Here is a 22,078-nt window from a genome sequence, read left to right as displayed (position 1 = left end):
GTTGGTGCGACATGGCATCGAGAACGGGAAAGTGACCCATGGAGGTGATGTATGAATCCTATAAGATGACATTTTCTAATTTCTTCTTGGTTTAGGGTGAAGATTTGATAAATATAGAATTTGAGGTGAAATCAGAAGAAGAAGAGAGGTATGTGAGGGATGATCAGCAGTCTATGGAGGAGGATGGAATAACGGGGACATTTATAGAGGAGGACACTCCTACAGAGATCAGCACAGGTGGGTCATCAACACTAAATACATTCCTCCACCCATACTGCTCACTGATTGGTCCAGAGTAGGGCGGGGGCTGGGTGATATCAGCCTGTAATCCCCTGGTCACTTTCCTGAGCTGTGTTCCCCGTCCTGTATTCCTGGATTTCTCTCCGATAATCTTCCTTCTCTGTGCTGGCAGGAAAATGTTGATTTTTGGTATAGGCGTTGCTCGGCCTAGGAGCCTGGGGGATGTGTATTGGATCTTGGCAAAAGGAGAACCTGCTCAATTTTAGGTGGATGGTCATGATTTCATGGCTGATTGGTGTATTGCATGGCACATACTCCTGACCCCTGCACTATATATTCTATGTTGTACATTACATACTCCTGACACTCGTCCTATAATCCCCTCATCACTGTCACTCCTATAGAAGACAGTTCTCGTTGTTTCCTCCTCTCTGACTAAGGTCCATGAATAAAGAAATGATCTGGTAGGAGATCAGAGGACCCATTTACTAGTTACCTTGAGGGGGGAATTGTAAGATCCTCAGAGACAAAGCTGCCTGAGGTGGGCGGAGTCCTGGTTTAGAGGAACCAATCAGCTTGTGTCAAGTAATAATAAGCCAAATGGTCCGGGGCTGAAGTGGTTAAACAATTCTACTTATAATTTGTCCTAAGTCACAACCTTTATATTTTTACCTTATTACAGAATTATCATTAGGTCAGTAGATACTAAAATTGTAATCGTATCTGTGGCCTGGAATATAATATGTATAATTTGAATGACTTATAACCACATGTATTTTAAACACAATACAATACAAAATATCTTCTTTGTTTTGTGAAATGGGACATTATTGTTCAGGCAAATCTGTTTCAACACCAGGTTTGTATAATCTAAAAATGGTTGATCCATTGAAATCATATGTTTTCCAAGTTTTCAATGGATCCGCCATTTTTTTGTTTTGTCACTCCTATAGAAGACAGTTCTCGTTGTTTCCTCCCTCTCTGACTAAGGTCCATGAATAAAGAAATGATCTGGTAGGAGATCAGAGGACCCATTTACTAGTTACCTTGAGGGGGGAATTGTAAGATCCTCAGAGACAAAGCTGCCTGATGTGGGCGGAGTCCTGGTTTAGGGGAACCAATCAGCTGATGTCTAGTAATAATCTTTGTATTTCTATTTTAGTAGATGGACGGGAGATGAGGAAAACCTCAGAGGATTGTCTCACTTTGTCTCCAGACTGTAAAGTAGAAGATGAGGACATCACACAGTATAGTCCAGGAGAAAACCCGACTACCTCAAATGTCCATCCGGCACCACACAGTGTAGATGGACCATCGTATTCCTCTTATCCCGAGGAACCTCAGACTGTGCGGGACGGTGCCGGACCATCGTATTCCTCTTATCCCGAGGAACCTCAGACTGTGCGGGACGGTGCCGGACCATCGTATTCCTCTTATCCCGAGGAACCTCAGACTGTGCGGGACGGTGCCGGACCATCGTATTCCTCTTATCCCGAGGAACCTCAGACTGTGCGGGACGGTGCCGGACCATCGTATTCCTCTTATCCCGAGGAACCTCAGACTGTGCGGGACGGTGCCGGACCATCGTATTCCTCTTATCCTGAGGAACCTCAGACTGTGCGGGACGGTGCCGGACCATCGTATTCCTCTTATCCTGAGGAACCTCAGACTGTGCGGGACGGTGCCGGACCATCGTATTCCTCTTATCCCGAGGAACCTCAGACTGTGCGGGACGGTGCCGGACCATCGTATTCCTCTTATCCCGAGGAACATCAGACTGATAAGAGATTTTCCTGTGCTGAGTGCGGGAAATGTTTTCATTTTCTCTCCAAACTTAATGTGCATAAAAGAACTCACACGGGGGAGAAGCCGTATTCCTGTCCTGAGTGCGGAAAATGTTTTTCACAGAAGTCGAATCTTTACACACATCAGAGATTGCACATTGGAGAAAAACCATATTGCTGTTCTGAGTGCGGGAAAAGTTTTGTACAAAAATCAGACCTGGTCTCGCATCAGATGTCTCACACGGGGGAGAAGCCGTATTGCTGTACTAATTGTGGAAAATGTTTTGTACAAAATTCAGATCTGGTCAGACATCTGAGGTCCCACACAGGGGAAAAGCCATATGCCTGTCTTGAGTGCGGGAAATGCTTTTCAGATAAGTCCAACCTTTGCCAGCATAAGAGATTGCACACGGGGGAGAAACCGTATTCCTGTCCTGAGTGCGGGAAATGTTTTTCACAGAAGTCCATTCTTTACAGACATCAGAAATCTCACACAGGAGAGAAGCCGTATTCCTGTCCTGAGTGTGGGAAACATTTTGTACAAAAATCAGATCTTTTCGCGCATCAGAGGTCTCACACGGGTGAGAAGCCGTATTCCTGTCCTGAGTGCGGGAAATGTTTTGTACAAAAATCAGATCTTGTCAGGCACCAGAGGTCCCACACAGGGGAAAGGCCGTACTCCTGTCCTGAGTGCGGGAAATGTTTTTCAGATAAGTCCTATCTTTCCCAACATCAGAGATTGCACACGGGGGAGAAGCCGTATTCCTGTGCTGAGTGCGGGAAATGTTTTTCATTGAAGTCCAATCTTTACAGCCATCAGAAATCCCACACTGGGGAGAAGCCGTATTCCTGTCTAGAGTGCGGGAAATGTTTTTCAGTGAAGTCCAATCTTTACAGGCATCAGAGATCTCACATGGGGGAGAATGAACCTTCCTGATCTGAGTGAGGGAATCGTTCTTCACTGAAGTTCCGTCTTCCTGTACATCAGGGGTCCCGCACAACCCTTGAGCTGTGTTAGTGTCTTGAGTGCCTTCTGTATGAATGTTGATGGACATCGCAGCTCCCGTGGGGAAGAAGCACACCCTGATATACACCTCAGATAGCATCACCCTTCACTCTGCCACCAAGTCCTAGTCTGGCAATGCCCAGAATGATACCAATTAGTCTCTGACCAATCTCATGGTTTGGATGGAATTTCTCCTTTTCATTATTTGCAGGTGACCATGAATTAGAGTTCCGATATCTCCCCTGTGTTCTGCAGACAGATATACATTTCCCGATGTACAAGCTCCATACCATGCCAAGCACTCCCAGCCTACTCCTTCCCGGGTGTACACACGCTACTTCCGGGTGTGCTCTGTGGGATGACCTCATTTCCCAGGTATGCTATGTGGGGTGACGTCACTTCCCGGGTGTGCTATGTGGGGTGACGTCACTTCCCAGGTGTGCTCTGCGAGATGACGTCACTTCCCAGGTGTGCTGTGTGGGGTGTCGTCACTTCCCAGGTATGCTATGTGGGGTGACGTCACTTCCCAGGTATGCTATGTGGGGTGACGTCACTTCCCAGGTGTGCTATGTGGGTGACGTCACTTCCCAGGTATGCTATGTGGGGTGACGTCACTTCCCAGGTATGCTATGTAGGGTGACGTCACTTCCCGGGTGTGCTCCGCGGGATGACGTCACTTCCCAGGTGTGCTATGTGGGGTGACGTCACTTCCCAGGTATGCTATGTGGGGTGAGGTCACGTCCCGGGTGTGCTCTGCGGGATGACGTCACTTTCCGGGTGTGCTATGTGGGGTGACGTCACTTCCCGGGTGTGCTCTGCGGGATGACGTCCCTTCCTAGCCTATAATAATGTAACATTTTGTGTATTGTATTGTACACAAATGAATAACGACTCCGCCTCCACATTCCAAACAATTTTTCTGACCAATCAGATTTCTAACTACTATTTCCTGTTTTGTTTTTTTTAACCGCAATCTTGTTAAAAGTACGATTATAATAAAAAATTTGGTGAATAAAAAAAAATTGTGTGTTGCTACATCTGTCTTCTCCACCCCCTCCTCTTCTTCTTCCTCTATGGCCTCTTCTGCTAAATTGTCCTCTAAACCAGCAGTGCCCCCTAAGCGTTCAAGGGGCTATGCAAGCAGTCAGGCTAAGAGATGCCATGTGGTGCTTTAGTTGGTCTAGGGGACAGGCGCCACACTGGGGCAGAGATTCTGTCGGCTCTGCAGGGACGGGCTCAGAGGTGGTTGACGCCATGGCAGCTCGAGCCAGAAATGGTTGTTCAAGACAATGGCACCAACATTCTCTCCGCCCTCCGACAGGGACACTTGACACATATCATATGCTTGCCACATATCCTGAATTTGGTGGTGCAGCGTTTCTTGACCAGATACCCTGGCTTACAAGATCTTCTGAGGCAGGCCAGAAAAGTCTGTGGGCATTTCCGGGGGTCATACAATGCCAGTGCTCAGCTCAATGGGAATTCCTTTCCTCTCAAGGTCCCCTTTATGAAGATAGCATTCCTGCGGGGCCACCAAACACACAGGAAGAAGAGGAGGAGGATTGTGTCAATATGGATGTAGAGAATAACAAGCAGCAGTCTTCAAGGGATGGTTTTCAGTCCCCAGAAACCCAAGGAGTTGTACGTGGCTGGGAGGAGGTAGATCCTCACAATGTCATCCTTAGTGACCCAGAGCACTCAGAATCTCATGCCTCTCCAAACTTACGCTGTATGGCCTCCCTGATTCTGCAAAGCCTGCGAAAGGACCCTAGGATTTCTGGTATCGAGGAGAGGGATCATTACTGGCTTTCAACCCTTCTTGATCCTTGTTACAAGGGTAAAATTGCAGAGCTTATCCTGCCTTTGCAGAGGATGAAACATCTTCAGGACGCTTTGAAGAAAGGTTTGTGTAACGCCTTTGCAGACCCTGGGAACCATTTCCTGGTGCTGGACAACATGTTTCTGAGGCTTCGTTTGGTCAGATGGAGAAGGTGGCCAGCTGACCAATGCTTTTAAACAATTCTTAAGTCCTCAGCGCCCAGGGCTGATAGGTTCAAGCAATCATTACCAGCGTCTGCATTATATGGTGCAGGAATATCTAGGGGCAAGAGCAGACTTGGAGACCTTTCCAACAGACCATCCACTGGGTTACTGGGTCTTGAGGATGGGCCACTGGCCAGAACTTGCTCAATATGCAATCGAGCTACTGGCCTGTCCTGCATCCAGTGTGCTTTCTGAAAGCACATTCCGTGCTGCTGGGGGGGTTTGTAACGGATCAAAGAGTGCGCCTGTCCACAGACTCCGTTGATAGGCTCACATTTATAAAAAATAATCAGTCCAAGTCCAGGATCAGCAGCTTTCAAGCCCCTGATGCTGATGTAACAGATTGAATTTGCTAGGGATCTGGAATCCCTTGAAGACTGCCTATGCTGCCTATCCTATTCCTCCTTAATCTTGATGATGCTAGCTTCCAACAATATTTTTGGTTTAGGGCACCACCAACACTCAAGGCCCAATTTTTCTGCATCTGTTTAACAGGGGCATGTAATTACAATTTTTTAAATAAGATTTACCAGCAGGGCCCGTTCCTGTGCCCAACAAGAGTTACTGTGAGGGGTTACAGTGTTCTGGCACCACCAACACCCAAGGCCCAATTTTTCTGCAGAGTATATAGTTCAATCCGTATAGTATATATATATATACTGCAGTTTAGAGTAAATGTTGCAGTCCGTATAGTATATATACTGCAGTTCAGAGTACATAGTGCAGTCAGTGTAGTATATATAATACAGTGCAGAGTATATAATACAGTGTATTAAAGTGGTTAGGGGGAACCCTATGACAGAATTAAGAAAAAAACAGCGTGGGGTCACCCCCAAAATCCAGACCAGGCCCTTTGGGTCTGGTATAGATTTTAAGGAGAACTCCACGCCAAAATAAAAAAAAAATGCTGTGGGGTCCTCCCCAAAATCCACACCAGACCCTTATCCAAAAAAGCAGCCTGGCAAGCCAGGAAAGGGGGGGGGGGGCTTGCTCCATACCAGGCCTCTAGAACTCAACATGGAGAGGATGCTTTGGGTTCCCCCCCCAAAGCACCTTGTCCCCATCTTGGTGGGGACAATAGCCTCCGCCCGAAAACCCTGGCCATTGTTTTTTGTCGGGGTCTGTGGGCAGGGGGGCTTATCCGAATCTGCAAGCCCCCTTTAACAAGTACATTGTACCCCTACCCATTCACCAAAAAAAGTGTCAAAAAGTAAAAACCACAAGAGACAGTTTTTGACAATTCCTTTATTTAAAAAAGAAAAGTGTCTTGCAATGTCCATTCACCCTCAATCATGCCGCCTGATAGACCCTAAAATTAGAAAAAAATGAAAAGGCTCTGTCTCCATGAGAGGCCTCCCGGCAACTGCTGTCTCTTGGTTGTGACAGCTGTTATATAAGCAAGGGCGGTGACATAACCGAGTGACCCCACCCTCTTCCGATGTCATGTGACATCAGAGGGGGCGGGGAAATCCAGTTATGTCAGCGGGTGGCCCAGCCGTTGCCTGTATAACACCTGTCACAGCCAAGAGACAGCAGTCGGCGGGACGCCTCCCATGCAGGCATCGTTTTTTTTTTCTATTTTTCGGGATCGTTGGACGCTGTGATTAACGATAGATGGAAATCGCGGGACACTTTTTTTTTCTTTTTTAATAGAGGAATTGTCAATAACTGTATATTGTGGTTTTACATTTTTGACACATTTTTTGGTGAATGGTTAGGGGTACAATGTACCCCTACCCATTCACATGGGAGGGTGGGATCTGGGGGCCCCCTTGTTAAAGGGGGCTTCCAGATTCTGATAAGTTCCCCCACCTGCAGACCCTAACAACCAATGTCCAGGGTGGTCGGGGAGAGGCTCTTGTCCCCATCAAGATGGGGACAAGGTGCTTTGGGGGGACCCCAAAGCAACCTACCCATGTTGAAGGCATGTGGCCTGGTATGGTTCAGGAGGGGGGCCGCCCGCTTATCTCCCCCCATCCTGACCTCCAGGCTGCATGCTTAGATAAGGGTCTGGTATGGATTTTGGGGGGGCCCCCACACCAATCTTTTTTAACATTTTGGCGTGGAGTTCACCTTAATATCCATACCAGGTATGGACTGGGGGGGAACCCATGCCAATTTTTTTCCTTGATTTTTCATCTATATTGCCGGGAGTCAGCAATACATTACAGCTGCGAGCAATTTTAAATTACATTTTTTGCTTTAGAAATGTAATTTTGCGGCGGCATGTTCTATACATCGCACACATGCGCTGCTTTACAGGAAGACTAAGGGGTTCCCCCAGGCATGATATTTAATGGAATTTTTCATTATTATTGTTTCACTTTAACCACTTGCCAACCAGCGCACGACGATGTACGTCGACAGAATGGCACGGGCAGGCAAAATGGGCGTACATGTGAATGGAGAAGTGCCGTTGTAAACAACATTTCTCCATTCTGCCTAGCAACTAGTGACGCTGATCTCTGCTCCATGTGATTGGAGCAGAGATCAGTGTTCACTAAATGAAAGCCCAACACCCCCACAGCTAGTAACACACCCCTAGGAACACTTAACCCCTACACTGCCACCCACTGGTTAACCCCTTCACTGCCAGTGTCATTTACACAGGAATCACTGCATTTATATAGCACTGATTACTGTATAAATGACAATGGTTCCAAAAATGTGTCAAAAATGTCCGATGTGTCCGCCATAATGTCGCAGTCACAATAAAAATCGCTGATCGCCGCCATTACTAGTAAAAAAAAAATAATAAAAAATTATTAATAAAAATGCCATAAAACTATCCCCTATTTTGTAAACGCTATAACTTTTGCGCAAACCAATCAATAATCGCTTATTGCGATTTTTTTTTTTACCAAAAATATGTAGAAGAATACGTATCGGCCTAAACTGAGGGAAAAAAATGTTTTTTTATATATTTTTGGGGGATATTTATTATAACAAAAAGTAAAAAATAATGCGTTTTTTTCAAAATTGTCACTCTATTTTTGTTTATAGCGCAAAAAATAAAAACCGCTGAGGTGATCAAATACCACCAAAAGAAATCTCTATTTGTGGGAAAAAAAGGACGTCAATTTTGTTTGGGAGCCGCGTCGCACGACCGCGTGATTGTCAGTTAAAGCGACGCAGTGCCGAATCGCAAAAAGCGGTCTGGTCTTTGACCAGCAAATTGGTCCGGTCTGAAAGTGGTTAAGCATTATTAAAATCACTTCTCCTAAAAAAACGGCTTTTTAAAAACTTTGTTTTGCATTGATACATGTCCCCAGGGGCAGGACCCCGGACCCCAAACACTTTTATGGCAATAACTTGTATATAAGCCTTTAAAATTAGCACTTTTGATTTCTCATGTACGTGTCCCATAAACGTTAATAGGGTTCGCTAGAACTTTTTGCCTGTTCGCATGTTTTCAATGATTACTGATCACCAATATCATGAGTCCTGACCCACACATTGTATAATTGTACATTACATACTCCTGACCCCTGCACCATATTCTCTATGTTGTACATTCTGCTCTCTCCCCTCCACCCACTGCTATATATACACATAATATGTATTCTCTTTTGTTACACTAAAGCCGCGTACACACGGGCGGACTGTATGGCCTACTTAGTCCGTCATACAATCCGACGGACAGTCCGTCATACTTTCGAATGAACGGACTTGACCACACACGGCACTTTTTGAGCGGACTAATACGGTGTACTAAGTCCGCCGTACTATCCGCCCTACTTTTGAAATGAACGGACTCGCCCACACACGCGGAGGAAAGTCCGCTCATTTCGAGCGCGTCTCCAGGTAGGCGGGGCCCGCGAAGGAGACGTTGCTTGCCCCGCCGCCTGGTATGGACTTAAAGGGGAACCCCAACGCCGGAAAAAATTGGTGTGGGGGTCCCCCCCAAGTCCACAACAGACCCTTGTCCGAGCACGCTACCCGGCCGGCCAGGAAAGAGGGGCGAGCGAGCGCCCCCCTCCTGAGCCGTACCAGGCCGCGTGCCCTCAACATGGGGGGTGCCTTGGGGAAGGGGGGGGGGCCCAAATCACCTTGTCCCCATGTTGATGAGGACAAGGGCCTCTTCCCGACAACCCTGGCCGTTGGTTGTCGGGGTCTGCGGGCGGGGGGCTTATCGGAATCCGGGAGCCCCCTTTAATAAGGGGGCCCCCGGATACCGGCCCCCCACCCTATGTGAATGAGTATGGGGTACAATGTACCCCTACCCATTCACCTGTAAAATAAAAGTACAAAAAAAAACACAACACACGAGATAAAAAACTTTATTGCACAGCTCCGGGGGTCTTCCGTCTTCGGGGGTCTTCTCGCCGGACTCCTCCGCTATCTTCTTGTAGCTCTTTTGCTAGCGGAGGAGTCCGGCTTTCTTCCTCGCCGCTGGCCTCTTCTCCCGACTTCGGGGGTCTTGTCCCCCTCTTCGGTTCTTCTGCTGGGCCACCGCGCCTTCTTATAGCTCTTTTACAGGCGGTGGCCCGGTCGTCTTTCGTCGCCGCCACCTTCTGTTCTTCTTCTTCTTCTTCTTCTCCAGGAGATGTTGACTCGACGCTCTCTCCGGCCACAATGCCAGGGACACGCTGCGCGGCCACTTATATAGGGACAAGGGGCGGTGTCACATGGCTCCTTCGCGGGCCCCGCCTACCTGGATACCCGCTCGAAATGAGCGGACTTTTCTCCGGGCGGGAAAAGTCCGCTCATTTCAAAAGTACGGCGGACTGGCATACACACGGGCGGATTGTCCGCCGAAATGCGAGTACGACGGACAGTATTTCGAAAAATCCGAAATACTTAGTACGCCGGACTGCACGCTGAAAAAGTCCGCTGAAGCCCACACACGAGCGGACTGTCCGCTGAAATGTGTTTCAGCGGACTAAGTAGGCCATACAGTCCGCCCGTGTGTACGCGGCTTAATTTCCTACTAGCTGGACATGCAGCTTATCGCCAGTGTAGTCTCATCAGTGGCCATCAATGCAGATTATCAATGTCCATCAGTGCAGCCTAATTAATAATGGCCATATTATCAATGGCCATCAGTGCCCATTATTGCAGCCTCATCAGTGGCTATCAGTGGAGATTATCTGTGACCATCAGTGCAGCCTCATTAGCGCCCAATAGGGCAGCCCTAATAGTGCCACCTCATTAGTGCCTATCAGTGCCTTTCAGTGCATCCTATCACTGCATGGGGATCAGAGGGAGGAAATGGGATGAGAGCTGGCCAGAACACACAGAAAGAGAATCTCCCGCTGTGACACAGTTTAGATCTGAAATGCCGGCCACTGTCGAAGAAGGTCCTGCCTCCTGGACCAGCTCCTATGATAGACGTCACACTACTTCAATTTCCCGGTATTGGACCAGTGTGTCGTCTGTCATAGGAGTCGGTCCAGGAGGCAGGACTTGGTTTGACAGCAGCATTTCAGATCCAAGCTGTGTGACAAAAGGAGATCCCCGCTCTGTGTGAGCCGGCCGGCTTTCTTCTCCCTTCCCCACAGTCTCCTGGTCGGTTGCTTCTGGCAGAAGCGGTGCAACCTTCTTATGAGGCATCAGAGGCTGGGAGTAGAATCCGCTCCTGTTCAACCCCTCCTGCCGGCGGCTCGCCCTTAGCTTATTTCCACTTGCCTAATGTGAGCAGGCGAGCGGAGATCTATGGCTTGCTTAATGAGCATGGGGTGATTAGGGTGTGTCCAGGCACTCCCAGCACACCGCATGCACAAGTCTACGGCGGAATTGTAAGATCCTCAGAGACAAAGCTGCCTGATGTGGGCGGAGTCCTGGTTTAGGGGAACCAATCAGCTCATGTCTAGTAATAATCTTTGTATTTCTATTTTAGTAGATGGACAGGAGATGAGGAAAACCTCAGAGGATTGTCTCACTTTGTCTCCAGACTGTAAAGTAGAAGATGAGGACATCACACAGTATAGTCCAGGAGAAAACCCGACTACCTCAAATGTCCATCCGCCACCACACAGTGTAGATGGACCATCGTATTCCTCTTATCCCGAGGAACCTCAGACTGTGCGGGACGGTGCCGGACCATCGTATTCCTCTTATCCCGAGGAACCTCAGACTGTGCGGGACGGTGCCGGACCATCGTATTCCTCTTATCCTGAGGAACCTCAGACTGTGCGGGACGGTGCCGGACCATCGTATTCCTCTTATCCTGAGGAACCTCAGACTGTGCGGGACGGTGCCGGACCATCGTATTCCTCTTATCCCGAGGAACCTCAGACTGTGCGGGACGGTGCCAGACCATCGTATTCCTCTTATCCTGAGGAACCTCAGACTGTGCGGGACGGTGCCGGACCATCGTATTCCTCTTATCCCGAGGAACCTCAGACTGTGCGGGACGGTGCCGGACCATCGTATTCCTCTTATCCCGAGGAACCTCAGACTGTGAGTGACGGTGCCGGACCATCGTATTCCTCTTATCCCGAGGAACCTCAGACTGTGAGGGACGGTGCCGGACCATCGTATTCCTCTTATCCCGAGGAACCTCAGACTGTGAGGGACGGTGCCGGGCCATCGTATTCCTCTTATCCTGAGGAACCTCCGACTGTGCGGGACGGTGCCGGACCATCGTATTCCTCTTATCCCGAGGAACCTCAGACTGTGAGGGACGGTGCCGGACCATCGTATTCCTCTTATCCTGAGGAACCTCAGACTGTGCGGGACGGTGCCAGACCATCGTATTTCTCTTATCCCGAGGAACCTCAGACTGTGCGGGACGGTGCCGGACCATCGTATTCCTCTTATCCCGAGGAACCTCAGACTGTGAGAGACGGTGCCGGACCATCGTATTCCTCTTATCCTGAGGAACCTCAGACTGTGCGGGACGGTGCCGGATCATCGTATTCCTCTTATCCTGAGGAACCTCAGACTGTGCGGGACGGTGCCGGACCATCGTATTCCTCTTATCCTGAGGAACCTCAGACTGTGCGGGACGGTGCCGGACCATCGTATTCCTCTTATCCTGAGGAACCTCAGACTGTGCGGGACGGTGCCGGACCATCGTATTCCTCTTATCCCGAGGAACCTCAGACTGTGCGGGACGGTGCCGGACCATCGTATTCCTCTTATCCTGAGGAACCTCAGACTGTGCGGGACGGTGCCGGACCATCGTATTCCTCTTATCCCGAGGAACCTCAGACTGTGCGGGACGGTGCCGGACCATCGTATTCATCTTATCCTGAGGAACCTCAGACTGTGCGGGACAGTGCCGGACCATCGTATTCCTCTTATCCCGAGGAACCTCAGACTGTGCGGGACAGTGCCGGACCATCGTATTCCTCTTATCCCGAGGAACCTCAGACTGTGCGGGACGGTGCCGGACCATCGTATTCCTCTTATCCCGAGGAACCTCAGACTGTGCGGGACGGTGCCGGTCCATCGTATTCATCTTATCCTGAGGAACCTCAGACTGTGCGGGACGGTGCCGGACCATCGTATTCCTCTTATCCTGAGGAACCTCAGACTGTGCGGGACGGTGCCGGACCATCGTATTCCTCTTATCCCGAGGAACCTCAGACTGTGCGGGACGGTGCCGGACCATCGTATTCCTCTTATCCCGAGGAACCTCAGACTGTGCGGGACGGTGTCGGACCATCGTATTCCTCTTATCCCGAGGAACCTCAGACTGTGCGGGACGGTGCCGGACCATCGTATTCCTCTTATCCTGAGGAACCTCAGACTGTGCGGGACGGTGCCGGACCATCGTATTCCTCTTATCCTGAGGAACCTCAGACTGTGCGGGACGCTGCCGGACCATTGTAGTCCTCTTATCCTGAGGAACCTCAGACTGTGAGTGACGGTGCCATTCTTCCAACACATAAGAGATTTTCCTGTACTGAGTGTGGGAAATGTTTTACAAAGAAGACCAACCTCTCCATTCATCAGAGGTCACACACAGGAGAGAAGCCGTATTCCTGTCCTGTGTGTGGGAAACTTTTTTCAAACAAGTGGTATCTTTCCATGCATCAGAGGTGTCATGCTGGGGAGAAGCCGTATTCCTGTCCTGAGTGCGGGAAATCTTTTTCAGATAAGTCCAATCTTAACACTCATCAGAGATCTCACACGGAAGAGAAGCTGCATTCTTGTTCTGATTGCGAAAAATGTTTTGTACAAAAATCCGACCTTGTCAAACATCAGAGGACTCACACAGGAAAGAAGCCGTTTTCTTGTTCTGAGTGTGGGAAACATTTTTCAAAGAAATACAGCTTCAGCAGACACCAATGGTCTCACGCGGGGCTGAAACCTCATTCCTGTCCCGAGTGCGGGAAATGTTATTTAGACAAGTACAGTCTCTACAGACATCAGTGACTGCACTCAGGTGAGAAGCCGTATACCTGTCCTGAGTGCGGCAAATGTTTTTCAGCAAAGTCCAGTCTTTACAAACATTAGAGATCTCACACGGGGGAGAAGCCGTATTCCTGTCCTGAGTGCGGGAAATGTTTTTCATTAAAGTCCAATCTTAACGCACATCAGAGATTGCACACGCGGGAGATGCCGTATTCCTGTCCTGAGTGTGGGAAATGCTTTCAAACTAAGTCCGGTGTTAACATACATCAGAGATCTCACACAGTGGTAGAGCCACTTTCCTCTTCTGATTGGAGGAAGTGTAACCCACAGAAGTCCTCTGTTTACCGTCATCTGAGATTGGACACGGAGGAGAATGAACTTTCCTGGTCTGAGTGAGGGAAATGTTCCTCACTGAAGTCCTGTCTTCCTGTACATCAGGGGGTCCCACACAACCCTCGAGGTATATTAGTGAGTGCGGGAAATGTCTTGTATATGAATGTTGCTGGACATGTGGGGAAGAAGCACCCCCTGATATACACCTCAGATATACTCCATGGCTGATCTCCATCATGGAAGAAACATTTTGTGGTGAAAACTCTTGCAAGAGGTCTGTTTTCTCAAGTCGTCTTCCAGGACGAAACGCGTTAACTCCAGCCCTTAAAAGGCCCTCTCGACCTTTTAAAATAAAAATGGATTCGTTACCTCTCATTCGCTGAGTACATTTTGTGGTGGAAGATTTCGCTGACACTTACAGGTCTGTTTCTAAAAACAAAACAAAAAACTAATTGGCAAATGTGACACGCAATCCCCCCAATGGATATTGTAAAGGAAATGTGTGAGTTGTGTATAGAATTGTATTGTATTTTGTATGTATTGCACACAGCACTAATAATGTTTTCATTACATGTTTTGCATTCTTTCCAGTCCTGATTAGAATTAGCCTGCCTATGTTACGCCCCTTGTATTAGAATTAGCCTGCCTATGTTACGCCCCTTGTATTAGAATTAGCCTGCCTATGTTACGCCCCTTGTATTAGAATTAGCCTGCCTATGTTACGCCCCTTGTATTATAATTAGTCTGCCTATGTTACGCCCCTTGTATTAGAATTAGCCTGCCTATGTTACGCCCCTTGTATTAGAATTAGCCTGCCTATGTTACGCCCCTTGTTACCATAAAAGTACAATTGTAATAATAATGTGAGAGTTACCTAATCGTGTGTATAAAAACCTTCAATTGCGTCAAAATAAACGAAACAGTTATTATGGAAAGATGCGGAGCGCATCTTTTGTGTCTGTTCCCTACTGCAGTAGTTATTAATAATTTGGAACCCCTAATCGTTTTGAGGATAGGAGTTGCCTATCTATAAAATATCCAGAACATTATGAATTTTGCCAGTATTTTATTTAACACGCTGGTTTCCTACAATTGTCAGCTCCATCTGGTGGCCATAATGTGGTATTTCATGATTTTTCCTTATTGAGGTTATTCAGGAAAATGATCCCAATATGGCCACTAGATGGAGCTGTTGATCATAAGAAACCACTGTGTTAAATTATGGCCAAAGTTTATTATGGCTGCACGAATGATTGTCACATTCGGCCTTGAAATCTTCTATGTATGGCATCCTTCGTTTCCTATGTATATGCTATGTGTATCATCCTTAGTCATACTCATGTACTTATAGGTACAGCAGAAGGACCCCCTTATATTAGTGGTCCCTTATCATTGGTGACCAATGGGAGAAGGGCCCCCTTATATCAGTGGTCAGTGTAGTGGTTCCTTTCATTGGTGAACAATGCGAGAAGGTCCCCCTTATATCAGTGGTCAGTGTGGTGGTCCCTTTCATTGGTGAACAATGGGAGAAGGTCCCCCTTATATCTGTGGTCAGTGTGGTGGTCCCTTTCATTGGTGAACAATGGGAGAAGGTCCCCCTTATATCAGTGGTCAGTGTGGTGGTCCCTTACATTGGTGAACAATGGGAGGAGGTCCCTTTCATTGGTGAACAATGGGAGAAGGTCTCCCTTATATCAGTGGTCAGTGTGGTGGTCCCTTTCATTGGTGAACAATGGGAGAAGGTCCCTTTCATTGGTGAACAATGGGAGAAGGTCCCCCTTATATCAGTGGTCAGTGTGGTGGTCCCTTTCATTGGTGAACAATGGGAGAAGGTCCCTTTCATTGGTGAACAATGGGAGAAGGTCCCCCTTATATCAGTGGTCAGTGTGGTGGTCCCTTTCATTGGTGAACAATGGGAGAAGGTCCCTTTCATTGGTGACCAAAGGGATAAGGACCCCCTTATATCAATGGTCAGTGTAGTGGTCCCTTTCATTGGTGAACAATGGAAGAAGGTCCCCCTTATATCAGGGGTCAGTGTGGTGGTCCCTTTCATTGGTGAACAATGGGAGAAGGTCCCCCTTATATCAGTGGTCAGTGTGGTGGTCCCTTTCATTGGTGAACAATGGGAGAAGGTCCCCCTTATATCAGGGGCCAGTGTGGTGGTCCCTTACATTGGTGACTAATGGGAGAATGACCCCCTTATATCAGTGGGAAGACTGCCCCCCCTTACATATCATTGATGCAGGCATTGCTCAAGGAACCCATAGAACCCTTTGGAGGAACCCTGGCTGAGAAAGGCTGGACTAGGCAGTAATATATTTCTCTCCCCCTTGGTGGGAGTGGAGATGACCCCCATCTATAAGGATATACAGTACATACACACACAGCACAAGGCCGTGTTCACACTACGAGACGCTTCTCGGGTGCTGCAGTTCCTCTGAGTTTCAGAAGGTGGTGATCTCGCCTCTACCATAGAGACAGGAAGTCTCTATGGAAGACAGGAAGTGATGTCAGGTACAGACAGGAAGTTCTGGGTGAGAGGTGAGTCGGGAGGAAGTAGAGAGGAGACATTGTTGGAAGAAGTAGCAGAGGAGGTGATAAGATCTTATTTTCTATTTACACCCAGTAACCCCCTGTCATATCCGTCCTCTTCCTCCATAGTCACTGTGACGTCTTTTATCTCCAGCAGATGATGATACACACATATATAGTGTGGGAACCTAGATTAACCCCTTCAGGGGCAGAACATTCCCCCCATTTACGGGGCCGGAACATTCTCTTCATTTAGGAGATGTGTCACCTTTCCCACCAATCATCTCATCAGTCTATACTAAACGGATCATACCACTTTTATAACAGGGGGGATGGGGGGGTTTATAAAGAGATTCATAATCGTCTTTCTTTGCTGGCAAATCAAGAACGAAGCAAGACGGACTTTACAAAAATAACTGTGATTCATCGCTCCAAAAACATAGCAAACCCTAAACTGAATGTTCCTCTGTGTGTAATCCCACCGGGGGGGGCTGTTCTTATCTGAAAAATTGCCCTCATATTACCCCCCCCCCCCCCCCCCCCATCCTAATATTGTACAACCAGTACAGTCCAGATCATTCTCTCTTTTCAATTATTGGTCTACAGGAAACCTGAATAGATCACATGACCAATGAGGATGGAGGAGGACCGGAGTCACATGACTGAGAAGATACTAAACCTCACCCTGGAGATCATCTACCTGCTGACCGGAGAGGTGAGGAGGATTCTGGGAGGTCACATGACATCACTCTTATCTCTATTAATAAAACACAGACCTGACCGGAGAGGTGAGGAGGATTCTGGGAGGTCACATGACATCACTCTTATCTCTATTAATAATACACAGACCTGACCGGAGAGGTGAGGAGGATTCTGGGAGGTCACATGACATCACTCTTATCTCTATTAATAAAACACAGACCTGACCGGAGAGGTGAGGAGGATTCTGGGAGGTCACATGACATCACTCTTATCTCTATTAATAAAACACAGACCTGACCGGAGAGGTAAGGAGGATTCTGGGAGGTCACATGACATGACTCTTATCTCTATTAATAACACACAGACCTGACCGGAGAGGTGAGGAGGATTCTGGGAGGTCACATGACATCACTCTTATCTCTATTAATAAAACACAGACCGGAGAGGTGAGGAGGATTCTGGGAGGTCACATGACATCACTCTTATCTCTATTAATAAAACACAGACCTGACCGGAGAGGTGAGGAGGATTCTGGGAGGTCACATGACATCACTCTTATCTCTATTAATAAAACACAGACCTGACCGGAGAGGTAAGGAGGATTCTGGGAGGTCACATGACATGACTCTTATCTCTATTAATAAAACACAGACCTGACCGGAGAGGTGAGGAGGATTCTGGGAGGTCACATGACATCACTCTTATCTCTATTAATAAAACACAGACCTGACCGGAGAGGTGAGGAGGATTCTGGGAGGTCACATGACATCACTCTTATCTCTATTAATAAAACACAGACCGGAGAGGTGAGGAGGATTCTGGGAGGTCACATGACATCACTCTTATCTCTATTAATAAAACACAGACCTGACCGGAGAGGTGAGGAGGATTCTGGGAGGTCACATGACATCACTCTTATCTCTATTAATAAAACACAGACCTGACCGGAGAGGTAAGGAGGATTCTGGGAGGTCACATGACATGACTCTTATCTCTATTAATAAAACACAGACCTGACCGGAGAGGTGAGGAGGATTCTGGGAGGTCACATGACATCACTCTTATCTCTATTAATAAAACACAGACCTGACCGGAGAGGTGAGGAGGATTCTGGGAGTCTAACATGATGTTCCTATTGGTTCTCCAATACAGAGATTTCCTCTGGGGAAGTCCGGTGATCATATGACCATCACAGTGCCTCCATGTGACTCCCTAAAACCTGAGAGACACAACATGGAGAAGATTCTAGAAGTCACCAAGAAGATGATGGAGCTGCTGACAGGAGAGGTGAGGAGGATTCTGGGAATTCTGGGACATTATCCAGTAACAGACAAGGGATGTGTCTGGATGGTGACTGTATCATTGTGTGTGTCAGGTTCCTATAAGGTGTCAGGATGTCACTGTCTATTTCTCCATGGAGGAGTGGGAGTATTTAGAAGGACACAAGGATCTCTACAAGGACGTCATGATGGCCAATCAGCCGCCCCTCACATCACCGGGTAAGAGGAGACTTTATTGTAAAGGAGAGAGCAGTACGGAGGCTCCACCTAGATCCCCCATCATCTGATAAACACATAGAAACAATGTATTCAGTCAGTGTGTGTGTTTCCTACAGATGGATCCAGTAATGGGAACCCACCAGAGAGATGTCCCCGTCCTCTGTATTCCCGGGATTCCACACAGGAAGGTCACACCATCCCTCCATATTGCAAGGTTGGTGGGACGGAGGTTATAAAACACACTTATAGAGACAATGTGTGGATTTTCTATGTGATTTCACAATAATAAATCTTCTATCTTACAGATGATATTTTCTCTCATTTTCTTGGTTTAGAGTGGAGATCCAATGGATATAGAATTTGAGGTGAAATCAGAAGAAGAAGAGAGGTATGTGAGGGATGATCAGCAGTCTATGGAGGAGGATGGAATAACGGGGACATTTATAGAGGAGGACACTCCTACAGAGATCAGCACAGGTGGGTCATTAACACTAAATCCATTCCTCCACCCATACTGCTCACTGATTGGTCCAGAGTAGGGCGGGGACTGGGTGATATCAGCCTGTAATCCCCTGGTCACTTTCCTGAGCTGTGTTCCCCGTCCTGTATTCCTGGATTTCTCTCCGATAATCTTCCTTCTCTGTGCTGCCGACACAATTTATGTATCTAGACTGGTGGGGCTCAGCCCCGCTGTTATTCATGACTAAATCATGGACTAAATAAGGAAGTGCAGGACTTCTTGTGTTGGGAAGATGGCAATGAGTGATAGAGGGGGAGGGGACACTCGTTCTATAATCCCCTCATCACTGTCACTCCTATAGAAGACAGTTCTCGTTGTTTCCTCCCTCTCTGACTAAGGTCCATGAATAAAGAAATGATCTGGTAGGAGATCAGAGGACCCATTTACTAGTTACCTTGAGGGGGGAATTGTAAGATCCTCAGAGACAAAGCTGCCTGATGTGGGCGGAGTCCTGGTTTAGGGGAACCAATCAGCTCATGTCTAGTAATAATCTTTGTATTTCTATTTTAGTAGATGGACGGGAGATGAGGAAAACCTCAGAGGATTGTCTCACTTTGTCTCCAGACTGTAAAGTAGAAGATGAGGACATCACACAGAATAGTCCAGGAGAAAACCCGACTACCTCAAATGTCCATCCGGCACCACACAGTGTAGATGGACCATCGTATTCCTCTTATCCCGAGGAACCTCAGACTGTGCGGGACGGTGCCGGACCATCGTATTCCTCTTATCCCGAGGAACCTCAGACTGTGCGGGACGGTGCCGGACCATCGTATTCCTCTTATCCTGAGGAACCTCAGACTGTGCGGGACGGTGCCGGACCATCGTATTCCTCTTATCCCGAGGAACCTCAGACTGTGCGGGACGGTGCCGGACCATCGTATTCCTCTTATCCCGAGGAACCCTTAGACTGTGCGGGACGGTGCCGGACCATCGTATTCCTCTTATCCCGAGGAACCTCAGACTGTGCGGGACGGTGCCGGACCATCGTATTCCTCTTATCCCGAGGAACCTCAGACTGTGCGGGACGGTGCCGGACCATCGTATTCCTCTTATGCCGAGGAACCTCAGACTGTGTGGGACGGTGCCGGACCATCGTATTCCTCTTATCCCGAGGAACCTCAGACTGTGCGGGACGGTGCCGGACCATCGTATTCCTCTTATCCCGAGGAACCTCAGACTGTGCGGGACGGTGCCGGACCATCGTATTCCTCTTATCCTGAGGAACCTCAGACTGTGCCTGACGGTGCCGGACCATTGTATTCCTCTTATCCCGAGGAACCTCAGACTGTGCGGGACGGTGCCGGACCATCGTATTCCTCTTATCCCGAGGAACCTCAGACTGTGCGGGACGGTGCCGGACCATCGTATTCCTCTTATCCCGAGGAACCTCAGACTGTGCGGGACGGTGCCGGACCATCGTATTCCTCTTATCCTGAGGAACCTCAGACTGTGCCTGATGGTGCCGGACCATTGTATTCCTCTTATCCCGAGGAACCTCAGACTGTGAGTGACGGTGCTGTTCTTCCAACACATAAGAGGTTTTCCTGTACTGAGTGTGGGAAATGTTTTACAAAGAAGACCAACCTCTCCATTCATCAGAGGTCACACACAGGAGAGAAGACGTATTCCTGTCCTGTGTGTGGGAAACTTTTTTCAAATAAATGGTATCTTTCCACGCATCAGAGATCTCACACGGGGGAGAAGCCGTATTCCTGTCCTGAGTGCGGGAAATGTTTTTCAGTTAAGTCCAATCTTAACACTCATCAGAGATCTCACACTGGAGAGAAGCTGCATTCCTGTTCTGATTGCGGAAAATGTTTTGTACAAAAATCAGAGCTTGTCACACATCAGAGATCTCACACGGGGGAGAAGCCGTTTTCTTGTTCTGAGTGTGGGAAACATTTTTCAAAGAAATCCAGCTTCAGCAGACACCAATGGTCTCACGCGGGGGTGAAACCACATTCCTGTCCTGAGTGCGGGAAATGTTATTTAGACAAGTCCAGTCTCTGCAGACATCAGAGATCGCACTCAGGTGAGAAGCCGTATTCCTGTCCTGAGTGCAGGAAATGTTTTTCACAGAAGTGCATTCTGTACAAACATCAGATGTCTCACACGGGGGAGAAGCCGTATTCCTGTTCTGAGTGCGGGAAATGTTTTTCAATGAAGTCCAATCTTTACAGACATCAGAGATCACACACGGGGGAGAAGCCACATTTCTGTCCTGAGTGCGGGAAATGTTTTTCACAGAAGTGCACTCTTTACAAACACCAGCTGTCTCACACGAGGAAGAAGCCGTATTCCTGTTCTGAGTGTGGAAAATGTTTTTCAATGAAGTCCAATCTTTACAGCCATCAGAGATCTCACAGGAAGGTAGAGCCATTTTCCTGTCCTGAGTGGCAGAATTGTAACCCACAGAAGTCCTCTGTTTACAGTCATCTGAGATTGGACACGGAGGAGAATGAACTTTCCTGGTCTGAGTGAGGGAAATGTTCCTCACTGAAGTCCTGTCTTCCTGTACATCAGGGGGTCCCACACAACCCTCGAGGTGTATTAGTGAGTGCGGGAAATGTCTTGTATATGAATGTTGCTGGACATGTGGGGAAGAAGCACACCCTGATATACACCTCAGATATACTCCATGGCTGATCCTCATCATGGAAGAAACAGTTGATAAGGAGATCAGAGATCACCAAAGACATGGATGAAGTGTTGTACCGTGTTGGCCATTGATAGCAGGAGAAAAATAAAAATGGAGTCATTACCTCTCATTGGCTGAGTACATTTTGTGGCAGGGCTTACTCGGAGGACACTTGGGGGCAGAGAAAACAGAGGCCAGGACAACCGACCGGTTTTACTGGCCAGGGGTGAAGGCTGAGGTTAAAATATATTGTGCATCTTGTCCCATTTGCCAGTTAACTGCCCCAGTGCCCTACAATAGAAGCCCTCTGGTACCCTTGCCGATTATTGAGGTTCCATTCGAGCGGATCGATATGGATCTCGTGGGACCCCTGGTAAAGTCGGCAAGGGGGCACCAATATATATTAGTCATCCTAGACTACGCGACCAGATATCCAGAAGCAGTTCCTTTGAGGAATACTTCCTCTAAGGCCAT

General features: G+C 48.0%; 3 protein-coding genes across 3 annotated transcripts in view; all 3 read left to right on the top strand.

Annotated features, from left to right (window-relative positions):
• LOC143955898 (uncharacterized) overlaps positions 1 to 22,078 on the top strand; it is a 168,706-nt gene that overhangs the window by 34,149 nt on the left and 112,479 nt on the right. The window lies entirely within an intron of this gene.
• LOC143956122 (uncharacterized) lies at positions 257 to 21,734 on the top strand. Its single transcript, XM_077466255.1, has 3 exons — positions 257 to 2,937; positions 12,985 to 12,998; positions 20,505 to 21,734. The coding sequence occupies exons 1-3, from the start codon at positions 1,330 to 1,332 to the stop codon at positions 21,445 to 21,447; spliced, it is 2,565 nt and encodes an 854-aa protein (XP_077322381.1). The 5' UTR covers positions 257 to 1,329; the 3' UTR covers positions 21,448 to 21,734.
• Positions 18,515 to 20,473, top strand: LOC143955326 (uncharacterized). The gene is made up of 3 exons (XM_077465397.1): positions 18,515 to 18,657; positions 18,779 to 19,885; positions 20,458 to 20,473. Exons 2-3 carry the CDS (start codon positions 19,401 to 19,403, stop codon positions 20,471 to 20,473), a joined length of 501 nt encoding a protein of 166 aa, XP_077321523.1. The 5' UTR covers positions 18,515 to 18,657; positions 18,779 to 19,400.

Source organism: Lithobates pipiens, unplaced genomic scaffold, assembly GCF_037356315.1.
Source record: "Lithobates pipiens isolate NorthernLeopardFrog02 unplaced genomic scaffold, aLitPip1_a1.2 Scaffold_35, whole genome shotgun sequence".
Classification (NCBI taxonomy): Eukaryota; Metazoa; Chordata; class Amphibia; order Anura; family Ranidae; genus Lithobates; species Lithobates pipiens.
Note: the sequence above shows the minus strand (reverse complement) of the source record. Positions and strands in the feature narration are given on the sequence as shown.

Coding starts and splice junctions, on each gene's coding strand:
- LOC143955326 (XM_077465397.1), top strand. CDS start 19,401: ATGTGGGCGGAGTCCTGGTTTAGGGGAACCAATCAGCTCATGTCTAGT.
- LOC143956122 (XM_077466255.1), top strand. CDS start 1,330: ATGTGGGCGGAGTCCTGGTTTAGGGGAACCAATCAGCTGATGTCTAGT.